This window comes from Acipenser ruthenus, chromosome 15, assembly GCF_902713425.1.
Source record: "Acipenser ruthenus chromosome 15, fAciRut3.2 maternal haplotype, whole genome shotgun sequence".
NCBI lineage: Eukaryota > Metazoa > Chordata > Actinopteri > Acipenseriformes > Acipenseridae > Acipenser > Acipenser ruthenus.
This window is the reverse complement of record NC_081203.1, coordinates 13,723,543-13,743,067: the sequence shown is the minus strand read 5'-3', so window position 1 is coordinate 13,743,067 and position 19,525 is coordinate 13,723,543. Positions and strand designations below refer to the sequence as shown.

Genomic DNA, 19,525 nt, shown 5'->3' with positions numbered 1-19,525 from the left:
ATTAAAAATAACTTAAAATGTGATTTGACACTACTTTCAATTATAAGTAATGCTGGGTTCATTGATAATGGCATTAGCAGACTTATGAAATCTCATTCAGCTAAAGCTAAGAGTAACAATATATCTATTAGCAGCAGGCCTTTCAGCCATCCTCTAGCAATACCACCTTAAATAGTAGCAGGGTTCCAAAAAATATAGCGTTACACGTCCCCATGTACTGCTACAACTGTTTAAATAACGGACCTGTCATTTTTCTTTTCATTGTGACCACCCTTACAACTTTTTACAAAGCTCTTTTCAAAATGTCTGCTCTAGTGCACTGATAGTGTCAGGATTATTGCCCACATTGTCAAACAAGTAACACAGCAATAACAATGATACGGAACAGAAAAGCCAGAGGTTTTTTGTTTTTTTTCTAGAGCAGATCTGGAATAGCCTCTTCTAGGGTGTGCAAGGAGATGCAGTGATCCTGGATTACTCTCACACACGCTGAGAGGCAGAGGTATGTATTCATCCTGGATTACTCTCACACGCTGAGAGACAGAGGTGTGTATTCATCCTGGATTACTCTCACACACGCTGAGAGACAGAGGTGTGTATTCATCCTGGATTACTCTCACACACGCTGAGAGGCAGAGATATGTATTCATCCTGGATTACTCTCACACACGCTGAGAGGCAGAGGTATGTATTCATCCTGGATTACTCTCACACGCTGAGAGGCAGAGGTATGTATTCATCCTAGATTACTCTCACACACGCTGAGAGAAAGAGGTATGTATTCATCCTGGATTACTCTCACACACGCTGAGAGACAGAGGTATGTATTCATCCTGGATTACTCTCACAAACGCTGAGAGACAGAGGTATGTATTCATCCTGGATTACTCTCACATGCTGAGAGACAGAGGTGTGTATTCATCCTGGATTACTCTCACACACGATGAGAGGCAGAGGTGTGTATTCATCCTGGATTACTCTCACACACGCTGAGAGGCAGAGGTATGTATTCATCCTGGATTACTCTCACAAACGCTGAGAGAAAGAGGTATGTATTCATCCTGGATTACTCTCACAAACGCTGAGAGGCAGAGGTATGTATTCATCCTGGATTACTCTCACACACGCTGAGAGACAGAGGTATGTATTCATCCTGGATTACTCTCACACACGCTGAGAGACAGAGGTATGTATTCATCCTGGATTACTCTCACACACGCTGAGAGGCAGAGGTATGTATTCATCCTGGATTACTCTCACACACGCTGAGAGACAGAGGTATGTATTCATCCTGGATTACTCTCACAAACGCTGAGAGACAGAGGTATGTATTCATCCTGGATTACTCTCACATGCTGAGAGACAGAGGTGTGTATTCATCCTGGATTACTCTCACACACGATGAGAGGCAGAGGTGTGTATTCATCCTGGATTACTCTCACACACGCTGAGAGGCAGAGGTATGTATTCATCCTGGATTACTCTCACACACGCTGAGAGACAGAGGTATGTATTCATCCTGGATTACTCTCACAAACGCTGAGAGACAGAGGTATGTATTCATCCTGGATTACTCTCACATGCTGAGAGACAGAGGTGTGTATTCATCCTGGATTACTCTCACACACGATGAGAGGCAGAGGTGTGTATTCATCCTGGATTACTCTCACACACGATGAGAGGCAGAGGTGTGTATTCATCCTGGATTACTCTCACACACGCTGAGAGAAAGAGGTATGTATTCATCCTGGATTACTCTCACAAACGCTGAGAGGCAGAGGTATGTATTCATCCTGGATTACTCTCACACACGCTGAGAGACAGAGGTATGTATTCATCCTGGATTACTCTCACACACGCTGAGAGACAGAGGTATGTATTCATCCTGGATTACTCTCACACACGCTGAGAGGCAGAGGTATGTATTCATCCTGGATTACTCTCACACACGCTGAGAGAAAGAGGTATGTATTCATCCTGGATTACTCTCACAAACGCTGAGAGGCAGAGGTATGTATTCATCCTGGATTACTCTCACACACGCTGAGAGACAGAGGTATGTATTCATCCTGGATTACTCTCACACACGCTGAGAGACAGAGGTATGTATTCATCCTGGATTACTCTCACACACGCTGAGAGACAGAGGTATGTATTCATCCTGGATTACTCTCACACGCTGAGAGGCAGAGGTATGTATTCATCCTGGATTACTCTCACACGCTGAGAGGCAGAGGTATGTATTCATCCTGGATTACTCTCACACGCTGAGAGACAGAGGTATGTATTCATCCTGGATTACTCTCTCACACGCTGAGAGACAGAGGTATGTATTCATCCTGGATTACTCTCTCACACGCTGAGAGGCAGAGATATGTATTCATCCTGGATTACTCTCACACGCTGAGAGGCAGAGGTATGTATTCATCCTGGATTACTCTCACACACGCTGAGAGACAGAGGTATGTATTCATCCTGGATTACTCTCACACACGCTGAGAGGCAGAGGTATGTATTCATCCTGGATTACTCTCACACACGCTGAGAGGCAGAGGTATGTATTCATCCTGGATTACTCTCACACGCTGAGAGGCAGAGGTATGTATTCATCCTGGATTACTCTCACACGCTGAGAGGCAGAGGTATGTATTCATCCTGGATTACTCTCACACACGCTGAGAGGCAGAGGTATGTATTCATCCTGGATTACTCTCACACACGCTGAAAGACAGAGGTGTGTATTCATCCTGGATTACTCACACACACGATGAGAGGCAGAGGTGTGTATTCATCCTGGATTACTCTCACACACACTGAGAGGCAGAGGTATGTATTCATCCTGGATTACTCTCACACACGCTGAGAGGCAGAGGTATGTATTCATCCTGGATTACTCTCACACACGCTGAGAGGCAGAGGTATGTATTCATCCTGGATTACTCTCACAAACGCTGAGAGACAGAGGTATGTATTCATCCTGGATTACTCTCACATGCTGAGAGACAGAGGTGTGTATTCATCCTGGATTACTCTCACACACGATGAGAGGCAGAGGTGTGTATTCATCCTGGATTACTCTCACACACGCTGAGAGGCAGAGGTATGTATTCATCCTGGATTACTCTCACACACGCTGAGAGAAAGAGGTATGTATTCATCCTGGATTACTCTCACAAACGCTGAGAGGCAGAGGTATGTATTCATCCTGGATTACTCTCACACACGCTGAGAGACAGAGGTATGTATTCATCCTGGATTACTCTCACACACGCTGAGAGACAGAGGTATGTATTCATCCTGGATTACTCTCACACACGCTGAGAGGCAGAGGTATGTATTCATCCTGGATTACTCTCACACACGCTGAGAGAAAGAGGTATGTATTCATCCTGGATTACTCTCACAAACGCTGAGAGGCAGAGGTATGTATTCATCCTGGATTACTCTCACACACGCTGAGAGACAGAGGTATGTATTCATCCTGGATTACTCTCACACGCTGAGAGGCAGAGGTATGTATTCATCCTGGATTACTCTCACACGCTGAGAGGCAGAGGTATGTATTCATCCTGGATTACTCTCACACGCTGAGAGACAGAGGTATGTATTCATCCTGGATTACTCTCTCACAACGCTGAGAGGCAGAGGTATGTATTCATCCTGGATTACTCTCTCACACGCTGAGAGGCAGAGATATGTATTCATCCTGGATTACTCTCACACGCTGAGAGGCAGAGGTATGTATTCATCCTGGATTACTCTCACACACGCTGAGAGACAGAGGTATGTATTCATCCTGGATTACTCTCACACACGCTGAGAGGCAGAGGTATGTATTCATCCTGGATTACTCTCACACACGCTGAGAGGCAGAGGTATGTATTCATCCTGGATTACTCTCACACGCTGAGAGGCAGAGGTATGTATTCATCCTGGATTACTCTCACACGCTGAGAGGCAGAGGTATGTATTCATCCTGGATTACTCTCACACACGCTGAGAGGCAGAGGTATGTATTCATCCTGGATTACTCTCACACACGCTGAAAGACAGAGGTGTGTATTCATCCTGGATTACTCACACACACGATGAGAGGCAGAGGTGTGTATTCATCCTGGATTACTCTCACACACACTGAGAGGCAGAGGTATGTATTCATCCTGGATTACTCTCACACACGCTGAGAGGCAGAGGTATGTATTCATCCTGGATTACTCTCACACACGCTGAGAGGCAGAGGTATGTATTCATCCTGGATTACTCTCACACACGCTGAGAGGCAGAGGTATGTATTCATCCTGGAATACTCTCACACACGCTGAGAGGCAGAGGTATGTATTCATCCTGGATTACTCTCACACGCTGAGAGGCAGAGGTATGTATTCATTAATACAAGATGACTTGGAAGCAATGCACCATGTGACAAAGTCATAAGTCATAATTACAGGACATGTTCCAATTAAGGACCTTAATTGATCTCGCAGATGGTAATTCTCTGATTGCAGTTAGGGCGTACATTTCAAGAATGTCTGGTGTAATGTCTGAAACATTAGGATTGCTGTGCTAATGTCAAGTAATTTGTTCATGTCCAATAAGGCGATCATATAAAAATGAATTCAAGGGCCTCAAGTCCGATGGGCTGGGGAACCATTCCAACGGCCTTATGCTTCAGGAGTTATAAAATAGCTTGTAGGTGTAATGTATAATAACCTCCTATTGCTGCAAGTAGTAGCAGAAGCGTATTTGTAACAGAGGGGCAAGCAGGTTTTAAGGGGTTTGAGCTTGTGAAATATGAATAAACAATAAACTTCAGTAACCGGACACCAATGACTTCTAAATAGGTGTTTAACATTTTACTTACTCCATTTAAATTGTAATTGAGGACAAGTGTCGATAGTACCTTTAGAAAATGAAACACATTCAGTATTTGGAAAGAGTAAAGAAAGGAGTATAATTGTGTGACTATATGCAGGTGGTGTGTGATTCCACTTCCAGAATACTACTGCACCTGCTGAGAAACTTTCAATGTGTTCAGTTAAACTGAATGTAGCACACCCAGGCTTAGTTATACCATACCATCTCCATGCATTCCACCAACACTGTAACACTGGCTGCTGTAGTTCATATAGCAGGGTGGTACTCAGTAGCACATTACCTCCATCAGATTACTCACATGAAATTGCCTTTGCGTAATCAAACTAATGGCTTAGTGCAAGGACTTCACGTGCATGGAAAATGCTGCTGATCCTGTTTGCACGCTATTATCGTGTGTAAGTACCAGGCTCTTTAGCTCATCATCAACATGACATCTTTAATAAACTGCTAGAAATCCATCAGACAAAAAATCTTTTTTGAAGGTTTGGGACACAGAAGTGCAGTCCCAGGTGCGTGTTTAGAAGCAGGCATTGCTTCTACAGTTAATACATCCCGGTTATTATTAGAATTGTGGGTCTGTTATTTGTGTGTGTTTACCTGTTGACAGCGTGATGGCGCTGAGCTTGACCTTGTACAAGTTACTGCGGACTCTCCACTGTTGCACCATGGGATATCCCATAGCTTCACTGTGCTTGGCTTCTCCTGCATTACCAATACAGAAAAGACACTGTTAAAAAGGGCTGGCCATTCAGACGCCAGTCGCAGCCTGGATCCCAATGTTTCTACACCTTCACTGGCGTCTTTCCTGTCATTAACCAACCAGCTGCTTCCTGTGTCGACTGACATGCTTTCAGCCAGTAACATGCTCTGACCCAGAAGACACTGCTGAGGTGAAATGTGTGTGGTGATTGGGGGAGAGTAATGGGGAGGATGCACCTGTTCTGTGAAGAAACAGGCTTGATTGTAATAGACATGAGGTAGTGGTGTCCCATTACCAGGGATTATGGACTGTTTTTAAATGTGCTGCACTCTCTGGTCATTACGTCTGTGTTGGTGTGAAAGGGATGGCTTGCGAGTGACGTCACACCAGGAAGGAGAATGGACACGTTTAATAACAAAATCACAGATTTAAACAAACAAAACACTTTGTAAAACAAAACAAACAGACACGGAAAAAAACAAGTATCATGCTAGCCTAAAACTAGCACGAGTAGCACGCGTTGTCTTTCTGGTTTCTTTTGCTTTACCTCTCGACTCTCGTTCCACCTCTGAACACACGAACCCCGTTCAGCCAAAGCTGTTTGTTTTTATATAGTGGCCGAGGGATTAACTGGTTATCAAATACTTAGTTTACCCCTCAACCCCAGTCATGCATGGTCAACAGCCAGTTTATCAATAATCACTCGCTGTTTACCACGCATTCTCACGATTTTATCTGGATAGGGCATTTTAACCCCATCCAGGCTGTAAAACAATAACAAAACATTGTGTTTTTACACACTAAACCATACATTAAAACAATAATGACACAACACAAATACAAACTAATACATATGCGTACAGTGAAGGTATGGAATATGTAGCAAATGGAAGTGAATTATTTTGTCAGCTACAATTCCTACAAAACAAGGGTGTAGGCAGACATGGCATTCCTAACACAATTACCAGTCAGGAGTGGCAGGTTGGGTAACGGCTCTGAGAGAATCCCTCGACACTGCTCCTCGACCGGGAGGGGAATCACCATTAACCCATCGGCAAGCTGGGGGAAATCTTTTATAAAGTTGTTATCCCTAAAAGAGAGGGACAAGACGGCACGCATTACTCTGTGGTGAAGGCAGCAGAGCCAGGATGGATGATATACTGCTGCAGCAGTAACCAGCTCAGATCATTTACTGTCTTTAATGCATGGATTAACAGAACTGACAGGGATGCAAGTACAGTAACACAGGCTAGCTGCAGCAGTAGCCAGCTCAGATCATTTACTGTCTTAATGCATGGATTAACAGAACTGACGGGGATGCAAGTACAGTAACACAGGCTAGCTGCAGCAGTAGCCAGCTCAGATCATTTACTGTCTTTAATGCATGGATTAACAGAACTGACAGGGATGCAAGTACAGTAACACAGGCTAGCTGCAGCAGTAGGCAGCTCAGATCATTTACTGTCTTTTGTTGGGAGTAGAACCATGAAAGCCATTCTAATTGTATTGTAAGGGGCTCTCTGTGCCATTAATGTGTGTTCTGTACTACCTGAAAAGAAACCATGAAGATACAGGACAAGACTCCTTAGAAAATGGAATGTTAATTACCGAGTTTGCACAAGGGCATCTTGTGTAAAGTGCCCTTGATTTGAACTCCATGCTGCCAGTGATCTTGCAGGTGAAGTAGCACGCATTTGAGAAGTGGAGCTGTGCAGTGGGAAGGTGCAGGGTTACCTAAAACCCTTTTTATTCCTGTTAGAACAGCGCACAAGCGGGGATTGAACAGCAGATACAACCGTCATAACACTGTCAATGAGCTGGTCTGGACAGATTACCAAGCCTGAACCCTTAAAATGAGTGTAGCTAACAAGGACTGGAGTTAACAGTAAGTGTAGTTAACAAGGATTGTGTTAACAGTAAGTGTAGTTAATAAGGATTGTGTTAACAGTACTTGTAGTTAATAAGGATTGTGTTAACAGTAAGCATGGGTATGTATTTTAAAGCATGCTATTTGGGTCAGAGCCATCTCTGTTTAGAAGCCATGCATTCAGGTAGTGTGGCACTTCCTTGGTCATTTCACCTGGAGGCGGAACTGTCCCACACCTGCAGCGGCTTCTTTCCTGTCGCTAACCAACCAGCTGCTTCCCCAAATCACTGACATGGTTTGACCCTGATATCATGTTTTAAAATAAAAAATAAATACATGTTTACTAGCATTTTGCTATAATGTTTTTCTTTCAAAACTGCACATTTGAGACCGATGTAGCTAATACAGGTGTGTGGCAGGTTAATTGTATGGGGTTATTTTGTAATCACTATAAATAACTACATAGTTATTAACAGCGTGCCAGGAAGAGGTGGGCTGAGAAAATGAACATGCTATGGGGGGGGTGGGGGGTGGGGGTTAATGAGCATTTAATCTTGAGAGCCTCATCATTCCTACACAGCAGAAATTAGAGCGCTTAGGACTGACACAATACAGCATGAATCAGCTTTGCACCAGGAGATGCAATAGAGAAGAGATTATTAGCAGATAAGAAATGACAAACAATCCGAAATCTCTTTAAGGACTTCCCAGGTCTTTAGCAATGGATAAAATAACAGACTGACTCTGTAGTTAAACCCCTAGCGGTTATTGTAGATAATGGTAATGCTTGCTTTAGGCATGCTTTTGGCAGTATAAATAAATAACGTCCCTATTCCCCTATGGAGAAAAGATATGAGCAACACCATTTCAGTGGGGTTTTAATTAAAACTCCACATCAAGGACAGATTCACTGCTTCTTGAAAATAATATGGATTTCACAACATGATGATGCAAGAAATGCCTGTAATTGTGTTGGAAACATTGATGTATTTTTAAACTAAAGCACTTGACACTTCAGGGTCTAAACAGTTGGTGCTTCTGTTCAGAATGAATAATGTATAAAGTAGAGCTTGCAGAGGGGGCTACCCACCAGAAAACACTGAACTGCATTACTCTGAAAGACAAATGAGCTTGTTATTAGGAACTTCTGTTGTTTAAGGAACATTTTACTACAAACTGTTATAATATAGACCACCTCAAATAGCTCAATGTCTAAATGAACAGTATTCTTGTATTTTTCCAGTTGTATTGAACTGTGGAATTTTACTCATTTAAAAACTTTTTGCATCTGTTTTTTTATGTGAGTGCCATCTGTTAACAACTCCAGTCTTCAGCACAGCTTGCCATTTCCAACAGTGAGATGTGATCAATGCATACTCCAAGATGACATTGTTTAAATACACCATGCACATTCAGACAGGGAAGCAGTAGGAAATGTACCTTCCAATGAGCAAAATGACACAAGCGGGCCTACATAGGATTCAGTACACATGGATAACATAAATGTGAGGCAATGGACGAGTTCATGTCTAAAAATATCCCCTATGGTACTATAGTTCCATTAAAAAGAACCCATCTTTCATTGTAAATATTCCAGGTTTGTCCCTTCTTAGAGATGCTTGTCCTTATGTGTTATTTCTCATCTTTCCACACTGCAGAACAGGTGCCGTCCTTGCGTATTCTATGCATGTCATTTTTCAAATCCACATGTATCTCTCATGCACACATACAGCACTGGTTTAACTTTCCAATAAGAACCCAAGGAACTTCCTGCATGTCTTTCTGACTCGCGGGCAATCAGTCCAGTACGGCTGGTGTTCAGCATGATCGACACCCAGCTGGTCTGCTTAGGATATGAGATCCCTGCTACGCTCACGTCAGGCTGTGTTTCAGTACAAATACACTGCATCGCATCACATGAAGCAGCCAGTGGCCTGCCTGTAGTGCCACGCTGATGCACATGTCAGGTTTGAAGGATGTTGCAATGAAGAAGTCAGCTCAAAGTAGAGACATTATTCTAAAAAGCGAGTGCTGGATTACAGTGTTTGGGGCGCTCCTCAAAAATAAACAACACAAACATTCTAACAGTTGTTCATCATTGCTGTGAAGTCACCAGCCGGCATGTACATATTGTGCAAAGTAAATAAACCCATAAGGGATACATTGCTTTTATAACGAGGTAGGAACAATTTCATAAAACATGCTTTTCCAAATTGGTATTCCCATTCAAATGTTTTTTAATTTAAAACTACCTGAAGCATGACACACACACACACACACACACACACACACACACACACACACACAGAGACACACACACCCATATTTTATTTTTTAATGACAAAACAACAGAAGCAGCAACAGCCATTCATTTTGTTATTGTGAAACACTGCAGCTAGTCTGGTGTTCTGGCTTAATGCCACCAGTTTGTAAATCATGCCACCTGTACATTATGCAAGGTAAAAGGCAGGATACAAGGAATAGCTTGCTGTCTGTAACTTCTTTCTGTTCTGTCTGTGATATCTGCCACATATCTTATTGTTTATGTACGGCTCCTTCTCAAAAGCTCTGGCTGCTTTGATTCAATATGCTAAACTAATTCTTTGGAAAGGGATCTAAGGAAAGGCAGTGAGAGCTAGGTCTGGGAAGAAATAACAAGATAGATTTATTGCCTCTAGTGTAATAGAAAATGAGCCTGTGGTGTATTTTACCCTGAAAAATGGTTTTCAAGCACCTGACATAATGCAGGCTGCTTATGCAGAAACACAGTATTGAGTGAATTCCACCTCTGTCTCTGGACTGGGTATCACAGCCCTGGTTTTGTTTCTAGAGCTCCATTCTATAGTACTGTACTGTGCAACTTATTTGCTATGCAGATGTGCACTCTCCAGTAGTAATATTATGTGTGTGTGTCTGTAGTCGGCCCGATTTAAAAATAAAATCCCAGTGAACAGCTTTCACACAAGTCACGTTTACACACAATTCTACCAAAAAAATAACTTCAGTGTGTTTCTAAAACTCACATGTACAAGACTAGCGATCCCCTTTTTATCACCAGCTACCCAATTTCATTTAAGAAAACTCGATACCCCACATGGCACTGCACTGGTCACGTTAAGGTCACAAACACATTAGCTGCTGTTCACAGAAAACAATAATCATGAGCAAATTAAAAAAAAACAATGTTTAATTCAACTTTAGGTAGTCAGATGCTGGCGATGCAAAATATGTAGTGCATATGTAGTACAACTGTTGAAACTGAAATTGACAGCACAGAGGCAAATGCGAATGCAACTTATTTCAATTATACAGTAGTATGCAAAAACAAAACAAAAAAAAAGCCTGTTGAGTACACATGGCTGTAAAATAAGTGCATTATTAAATGTGAAAAGAAAACGTTCATGGTAAGCTTGTCTTCTACTCTATTATTTATTTATTTATTAGCAGACACACTTATCCAGGGTGACTTACAATTGTTACAAGATATCACATTATTTGTACATACAATTACCCATTTACACAGTTGGGTTTTTACTGGAGCAATCTAGGTAAAGTACCTTGCTCAAGGGTACAGCAGCAGTGTCCCCCACCTGGGATTGAACCCACGACCCTCCAGTCACTCTACTTCTACCTTTATTTACACTGTGTACAGTTTTGCATGTTAACTTTATTTCCTGGTACGTGTGGTTTAGTTCATCTTACATACAAAGCTTAACATGACCATGGAAGTGCCACTAGCCAATGCAGCCATTTAAGTTAGTCCTGTTTGTGTTTGATTAACACAGGCAATTTTATAACTGATTAAAAAAAATATATATATATATATATATATATATATATATATATATATATATATATATATATATATATTGTAAGGAAGCAGGTTGAGTGAGACAGCAGGGAGGGGGTTAAAACCTCCCTGAAAAAGAAACATGTGAGAATGCACTTTTGGTTTATTGTTTAAATTTAATTGTTTAATTGTTTTATTAATGATCATCCGCACCTGGGCGTTATTGGGGAATTAGACCCAGGTGTGGGGTGTAAAAGGAGAGCAGGCAGTCTGCTCGAGGCTGCTGAGTGGAAGGAGGCAGAGAGGTGCGCTGTCTCCGAGTAGCCATTGAATTAAAGTAAGTGCTGTGTTAAACCTGGGTTTTTGAAAAGACGGGGAAACAGCTTAGCTGTCCCGTGTTAGTCAGGGAGTTCCTGTGTGTTTAGTTAGTGCTCATAAAAAGCTAGGTGTTTGTTTTGTATTTTTGTTTTGGTGTTTATTAAAATAGCGCAACCGCACAAGAAAAATCAATTTCTGTGTGTTGGGTCAGTGTTTTTAAAGGGGCAACGAACCCGAGAGAGGTGGAATCATTACAATATATATATATATATATATATATATAGATATACATACACATATATATACACTCTAGGCGGCTTAGCTCTGTTGCATACACTGGCCTTGCATAACATTTCATTGTAATTCCTAAATCAATATCACATGCTTGTTGACAGCTGGGTAAAAACAATGGCTGACAAGTGTTTCCCTAATTACTTCCTCTACAATACAGACACATACCAATACTGTAGTTTCTATTATTCATATATTCTTGTACAAGTTTGTTTTTTTGGATCACAGGGAGTTCACTCGACAGGAGCCCTTGCAGATGTAAAGTAATTGCCCATGAGAAGAGAATCATTCAGTTCAGTTCATAACTGCTATCCAGCCTTCAGGGTTTCATTTGGCCATAAGCAATCACTTGTAAACTCCAGTGCTCATCTCTTAAGAAGTTGTTTAACCTTTCCAGATGTCAACTGTACAGTTATCGGGTGAGTCAGGAAGCTTTTCAGAGCACGGAAGCATTTTACAATGCAGTCAGCTGGCATTATCCAGGTCTGTTCCAGCCATGTCCTCATGTATTACACTAAACCAATGAAACTCCCTGGAGAGCTTCATCAGTGTGTTGAACAGCATGGCATTCCAGGCCCGGAGTTTCCTGCTTCCTGAGCTCAGTTTGTTTGCAGTGCTTCAGCTTTGATTCAAAGGATAAGAAGTTGGATGTATTTACGAGGGCCTGGGTTGAAGCAGAGTGTATGACGTGTGGCCCCTTGCTGCAGCTACACTGGATAACAGGGTTCAAAGGAGGTACAAAAATGAAACAATGAAAAGTATTTTTTTTGGGGGGGGATGCACTGCACACAAAAGGGTTAAATGATATAAAAATAATTTATTACAGGACGTTTGGATAAAAGTGCTTTAGCCAGTACCAAGCTTGTGTGTACATCCAAAAAACAACTTGACATTTGTTTGAACTTTTCTACTTTTTAATAGTGATGGCACGGCCAGCATTTTGATTTAATCCATGACAGGGAGCCTATTATTCTAACTGTGCTACACTATGTGCAGAAATACCTTTTGAAAGGTTTACTCTGGTATGCCATAATAAAAGGCACAGCAAAATGAAGTAAAGCACAGTCAAATCATTTGAGTGGAATCCTGGTTGAGTCACAGCAGAAACTCTGACAAGTAAACTGCTGGATCACTGTGAGCGTGTACCGTGATAAAGGAGATATCTCTGAGCTGGCACCAAGTTAGTACAAACACTGTTTTCCAAAGCATACAACGTAACTCTGTGCCAGTTTGGCTTCAAAATATTCCAACAATGGAATTTATAAATAGAAACGGACCACTGGAGTGGTTTAGAATAGATTTCATTAAAGGAAAAGACGCATGAAGTGTACCATGAGCCACATTCACATTGCATTAAATATGGTCTTCTCACAGGTGCAAATGCACAGTGACACTGAAACAACCAGGTTCCAAAGATAAGGCCTTCGGTAACATTGCTGAATCGTCCCGGTTTTACTATTGTATTCACAAGTTAACAGCAATGCATTCAACTGTGCCAGCGGCATTAAAAAATCAAATAATCATTGGAAATCCTGGCCTGTGATTGGTTAAAACCTCATCATAGGAGACAGATTGAACTATTGACCTAATATCCTTACACCACTGGTCAATAGTCTCCATCTGTCATGTGATTGGTTCACATCACTGTCAATCCCGCCCCTTTTCAAAGGAACGCCTTTCTCCCTCACACTCTTCACACAAGAGAAAATGGCTGAACACCGGTTCTGTGATTTAACAGAGAACGAATTACAAAACATACTACAAAAGAAAGATGCTCCAAACACTAAAATTGTGATTAAAACGTCACTGTCACTGTTTTCTGATTTTCTGAAATTCAAACAAATTCAACTCGACAAAAACAAATGTGACGGGCGGGATAGAAACTGGATTATGCAGCAGTCAGCAAACCAGACAGAGACAGAGAAAAACTTTGCTAACTATACAGTATGAACTTCAAAACATTTCCTGTTATTTCTGTTATTTATTTATTTATGCTGTATCAGCTATATTTAAAATAATATATATAAAGTCAGAGTTCATATCCAACCTTGCCTCTCTTATTATTTTGACTAACTCATATATTAAATATGTACTGCAGACTCAACCAGAGTGGAAAATGAAATGCCCCTTGGGAAGACTATTGTTACCTCCAGGGTGCAGCTTCGGGCATTATATCCACGTCGGTAACAATAGTCTTCCCTCGGGTCAATAATGTTCTACTATAGCCCTCCTCTCCAGTCCATATTTACTACTGTGTCAAAGCAAATGAAGGAGAGTCTGTTAGCTTACAGCATAGTAAAACATCATACACAAACACAGGACTTGTATAAAAGAAGTGGGTAAAAATAGACTGCAGTACCAGCGTGCTGACCACTAGAGGTCATCAGTCTGCAGAAATCAGAGCATCTGAGATTGCTTGTTAATCCATTACCAATTACCATGCTTCGATGGTTATTGATCCTCTAAACATGTCCCTGTTTTTCACTCTGGAAATCTGGTAACCCTATTCATTAGCCCATTTAATCACATGACACAATTTAGCATGCGTAAGAGGGTTAACCCTAACAGACCCCCATTGCACTGAACTGTCTTCACTGCCCTGCCTCACAGGACCTAACTAACCAGGTTTGAGATGCAGACTGAAATGAGCACTCAGGTGGTCTGGAGAACCTCACAGTGACACTTCTGTTTGGGTTCATTAAGATCCTGGCACTGCCACAGGTTAGTAGAAGGGTTTTATTTGGTTTTCTTTGAAATTGATCTTGCTTTGCCCGAGGCCCCTAATGTAGCACTGTACATTAATACAAAGTCAGAACTGTACGCAACTATACCTGGAATATATCTATCTATCAAAAAACAAAAAGAATTGAAGAACAAATCAAATGTGTTCAGGAGGTTTGGGTATAGTCCTTCACCTAGCACTCTCTCTGTCTCTCTCTCTTCTACAAGAATAGCTTATATAACACACTATATTCATTTCATTTACATGATGTATTTTTCCCCCTTCGTTTATTAATTAAAGTTAAACTGTTGTACAAATTAGTTTCATCAGATTTTTTGAAATAACAAGTCAGCACATGCAATATAAAGAGATGCATACAAGATAAGAATCAGGGTGTTTTACTGGGCTTTACTGTGATGCTCTGCTGTTTCCTGTTGTAAACATGCAGGTCCCTGTTCTTGGCACACCATTGTTCAGTTGCTGTATTTTATATCTCCACTAGAGGGCACAGGGAGTCCATGCACCCTATGAGGAAATAATATGTACTCACTACTGTAAGAACTGTGAAGGGATAAGAAATGCAAACACTACATAAATAAGGCTGTTCTTCCCTCACAATCACTCGGTTTCACACTTAAAGACCATGCCTTTCTTTAGATCAGCACTCCTGCTGATCACAAAACTGACCTTTGCTTTTTTTTTTCAATCAGTCCATATAGCTTTTAAAACCCATTGAAGCGAGTTAGATTTATCAGTGTGATGCACGTGGGTGGACGTTAGGCATGAGGTCTAACTCATTTTATATAGTGCTGTGCAGGTTCCACTAACCATTCTGTATCATACAGCTGATGCCATGGTTTCTTTTAATAGACCTGGCTAAAAACAACAGCACTGGCTATAATATCCGAACTGCAGCAGCTGCTTACTGGAGCACAGACTGTTACCAGCTGTACTGAAGGCATAAGAAGCACGTACTGGTATTAAGGATGGATTTGATATCAGTTTGGATTATGTGTCTATGGACTTCTTGGTTATTGCAGTTGTTATTTTTAGCAGTGAACTGATACGATGTGGCTGGGATGTTATAGATTTTTAGTTTTGTCAGTAGTTGTTAAAGGCTGGAGTAAACTCTGAAAATATGTCCTGTAGTTTCTAAATGTATTGCAGTTCTGGCAGGACAGAAGTCTGAAGTAAACATGGCAGGTGTCAGACAGCATACTAAAGATCCAAGCACCAGGCAGAGGAAGGCTGTGAACTTTGTATGTTCACTTTCTCCCTGGACCAGGTAGTAAAGTACCAGTGACCCACAGGTATGTTGTTCGCATAGTCCTTAAAGATATTGTAGTCATCAAAATAATTACATTAACCTTACCTGTTTCACAATCCCATTTTCTACATGGCTCTCAAATGTGCAGTTTTCAAAGAAATGCAAACCCATGTTTTTATTTTCATGTACTAAGGTTAAAGACATCTCTGTTTGCAATTCCTTTACTCTCTGGACATTCTGCTACCCTAGCACTTCCTAGGTTATTTCACCTCAGCAGTGACTTCACAGGAAAGAAGCCGTTGAAGGGGTGGGGACAATTTCACTCACCAGGTAAACAAAGGGTTAAAGCATGATATCTGCTACTACATTAGGTTAAAGAAGGTTTCCATGCCTTACTCCCAATGATATCTGCTGCTACATTAGGTTAAAGGGTACATAAGGACCTTTTTATTTGATTGTGTTACATGTTCCCATGTGTTGCTACAACTGTTTACATAAGGTGTGTGTTTTCTTTTCTTTTATTTATTTTTTTTACATTTTGACCACTTTTTTAAAACTTTTAAATTGCATTCCCTGCCTCAAGATGGCTTCACATGTACCTGCATGGACTTCTCAGAACTACATTTCCCATCATCCTCCTGCTCACTGGTAAATCCATCTCTGTTACATATGTGAGCAGAAGGATGATGGGAAATGTAGTTTTGAGAGGTCCATGTGGGTGCATGTGAAGCCATCTTGATCCTGGCTGAAAGCATGTCAGTCAATAGGTAAAGCAGCTGGTTGGTTAATGGTAGTAAAGGAGTGAGGACAATGTCATTCTCCATGTGAAATGACAAAGCAGTACACCACTAACTCAAAGCAAGACCTTTGCCAAGAGAAATTTTTTTAACCTAGTATAGTACCAGATATCGTAAGAATATCTTTCAAAACTGCACATTTGAGACCAGGTTTCCACAAATGTGGTTTAGCTGAACACCAACTTATTCATCTGTACTGTTGTTATGATGTTAATATTTCTGAGATTTCACGGTCTGTATGCCGTCCGTGTTTTCAGAGTCTAGATGTTAGATTCTCAATGTCTCACTGTTAAGTTGAAAATATGTATTGAATGAATTACATCAGCTGTTTGTAGAGTAGCTGGTCTTTGGCCAATTGTCTTAGCTGACTTAAAACAATGCAATTGGGAGCAACACCAGCAGTAGACTGATAACATGCATTGCACACTCTCACATCGCTTAGCCAGATAACCTGGCACAATCACAGGGGCTCTGTATCCCACTGTTTAACCTGGCACAATCACAGGGCTCTGTATCCCACTGTTTAACCTGGCACAATCACAGGGCTCTATATCCCACTGTTTAACCTGGCACAATCACAGGGCTCTGTATCCCACTGTTTAACCTGGCACAATCACAGGGCTCTGTATCCCACTGTTTAACCTGGCACAATCACAGGGCTCTGTATCCCACTGTTTAACCTGGCACAATCACAGGGCTCTGTATCCCACTGTTTAACCTGGCACAATCACAGGGCTATGTATCCCACAAGGTTTCAAAGGGTACGCTTGCTGCAGGATAAAGGGAAGCTAACCAATGCTTTAAAATAACGCTTCTAATTAGCGTTATTAACATTAATTTTGTCGTTTGTTGTGCTAAGAATAGTTCTTGTTTTTGTACATTCAGGTTTTGCAAGCATTTCAAATATAATGCTGTGTAGAGTAACAGCAGCATTCAGCGTAAAGCAGTAGCTTGTTAAAGATGATCGTTCGAGGCCCAGCTGACTCAGTAAGAGATCTCTCTGACTGGGTTAAAGGGATTGTAGGTAACATGCCATGGAGCGTACCTGTTTCACACTTCCATTTTCAACATGGGTCTCAAATGTGCACTTTGGAAAGAATCACAAACACGTATTTTCATTTGAAATAAAGATATCTGGTACTAAGGTTAAAGAAATATGTTTGCTTTGCCTTCTCTCTGGAAAACCTGCTACACATCAGGAGTGGGTCAAAGCATGTTAATAACAGGAAAGAAGCTCAGTGCAATGTCAAATCGGTTAATAAAAAGAGTTTCTTTAAAAACTGCACATTAGAGACCTGTATGACAAATGGAAGCGCAGGATTTATGGAATTGTTCTGTTAGCTAGAAACTCTTTACAATGATGCATTTAAACAGAACCGTTGTCTTTAAATGGAATTCCATTGGATAACTGCTGCTCGACTACTTGTATTTGTACGAAGAGATTGTTTTGCTGTGATTTACACACCTGCAGTCATTGTTTGAGCCATATTATAAGTTATCCAAGCCTTGCTAGATTTTGGACTGCTGTAATGACAGTACCATATGGTTAATTACAGAGGACTTGTGTTCATTCTACTGTATACAATGGGATGAAACTGCAGCACAAGCTATTTAATAAAGCACTGTTCTTAAAGCAACACACTGCAAAATGATTATGTAGTAATGGCTTTCTGCATGAGGTATTAATTATGTTATTAAGTATAAGTTTTACATAATGTTTAAATTGTGTGTGAAGGTGCTTTTATAGTCGTTTTAATGCAGTATTGTCCAAGCTTAGAATTCTCACATTACATGTGGCTGACCATGAGAGAGGGGGGGAAAATGCATTAAAAGACAAGATGGACGCGCCCTGCTGAATATAGCACATGGTGGACCAGGTCAGAGTGCACCGCCCCCTTTTTCACAGTGGAAGTATGTGGTAGGCTTGCTGTGTGTGTGATGAGAGAATGACTACCTCAATTACTGGACAAAACAGTCGGGTTGAAGGGGAGTCAACAATTGCTTACAAAGGTATAAATTGTCCAAAGTCAGTTTAAATCTCGTGCTTATATGATTGTATTTGAGGTATACCTTTCTTGTATATAAAGTGTTTTTGAATCAAAAACTATTTGTCAGCGTAATTTTTTCACTACAGTTATATTTATACCACAAACTGGTGTCTCATACCACCAAATTAAAAAAGCAAACATTATAGTATCCCTTCCCAGTCGAGAGGAAATGCAAACCCTTTCTCCAGTGCTTGAAATGCAAAGCCTTTCTCCAGTGCTTGAAATGCAAACCCTTTCTGCAGTGCTTGAAATGCAAACCCTTTCTGCAGAGCTTGAAATGCAAACCCTTTCTGCAGTGCTTGAAATGGAAACCATTTCTGCAGTGCTTGAAATGGAAACCCTTTCTGCAGTGCTTGAAATGCAAACCCTTTCTCCAGTGCTTGAAATGCAAACCCTTTATTCAGTGCTTGAAATGGAAACCCTTTCTGCAATGCAAACCCTTTCTCCAGTGCTTGAAATGCAAACCCTTTCTGCAGTGCTTGAAATGCAAACCCTTTCTGCAGTGCTTGAAATGGAAACCCTTTCTGCAGTGCTTGAAATGGAAACCCTTTCTGCAGTGCTTGAAATGGAAACCCTTTCTGCAGTGCTTGAAATGGAAACCCTTGCTGCAGTGCTTGCAATGCAAACCCTTTCTCTTGTGCTTGAAATGGAAACGCTTTTTCCAGTGCTTGAAATGCAAACCCTTTCTCCAGTGCTTGAAATGCAGACCCTTTCTGCAGTGTTTGAAATGGAAACCATTTCTGCAGTGTTTGAAATGGAAACCCTTTCTGCAGTGCTTGAAATGCAAACCCATTCTCCAGTGCTTGAAATGCAAACCCTTTCTGCAGTGCTTGAAATGCAAACCCTTTCT

At 41.2% G+C, this 19,525-nt stretch overlaps 1 protein-coding gene across 2 annotated transcripts in view; it reads right to left on the bottom strand.

Moving 5' to 3' along the window:
- Positions 1-19,525, bottom strand: part of LOC117422289 (astrotactin-2-like) — a 643,010-nt gene that overhangs the window by 215,559 nt on the left and 407,926 nt on the right. For both annotated transcript variants that reach the window (XR_009307362.1, XM_058987183.1), the window contains exons 13-14: positions 6,541-6,665; positions 5,473-5,577 (exon numbers count right to left, since the gene is read on the bottom strand). Coding sequence is in view for 1 of the 2 variants with exons in the window: in XM_058987183.1 (XP_058843166.1) it covers positions 5,473-5,577; positions 6,541-6,665 (230 nt within the window). In the remaining variant the exon portion in view is untranslated. The remainder of the gene's footprint in view (positions 1-5,472; positions 5,578-6,540; positions 6,666-19,525) is intronic.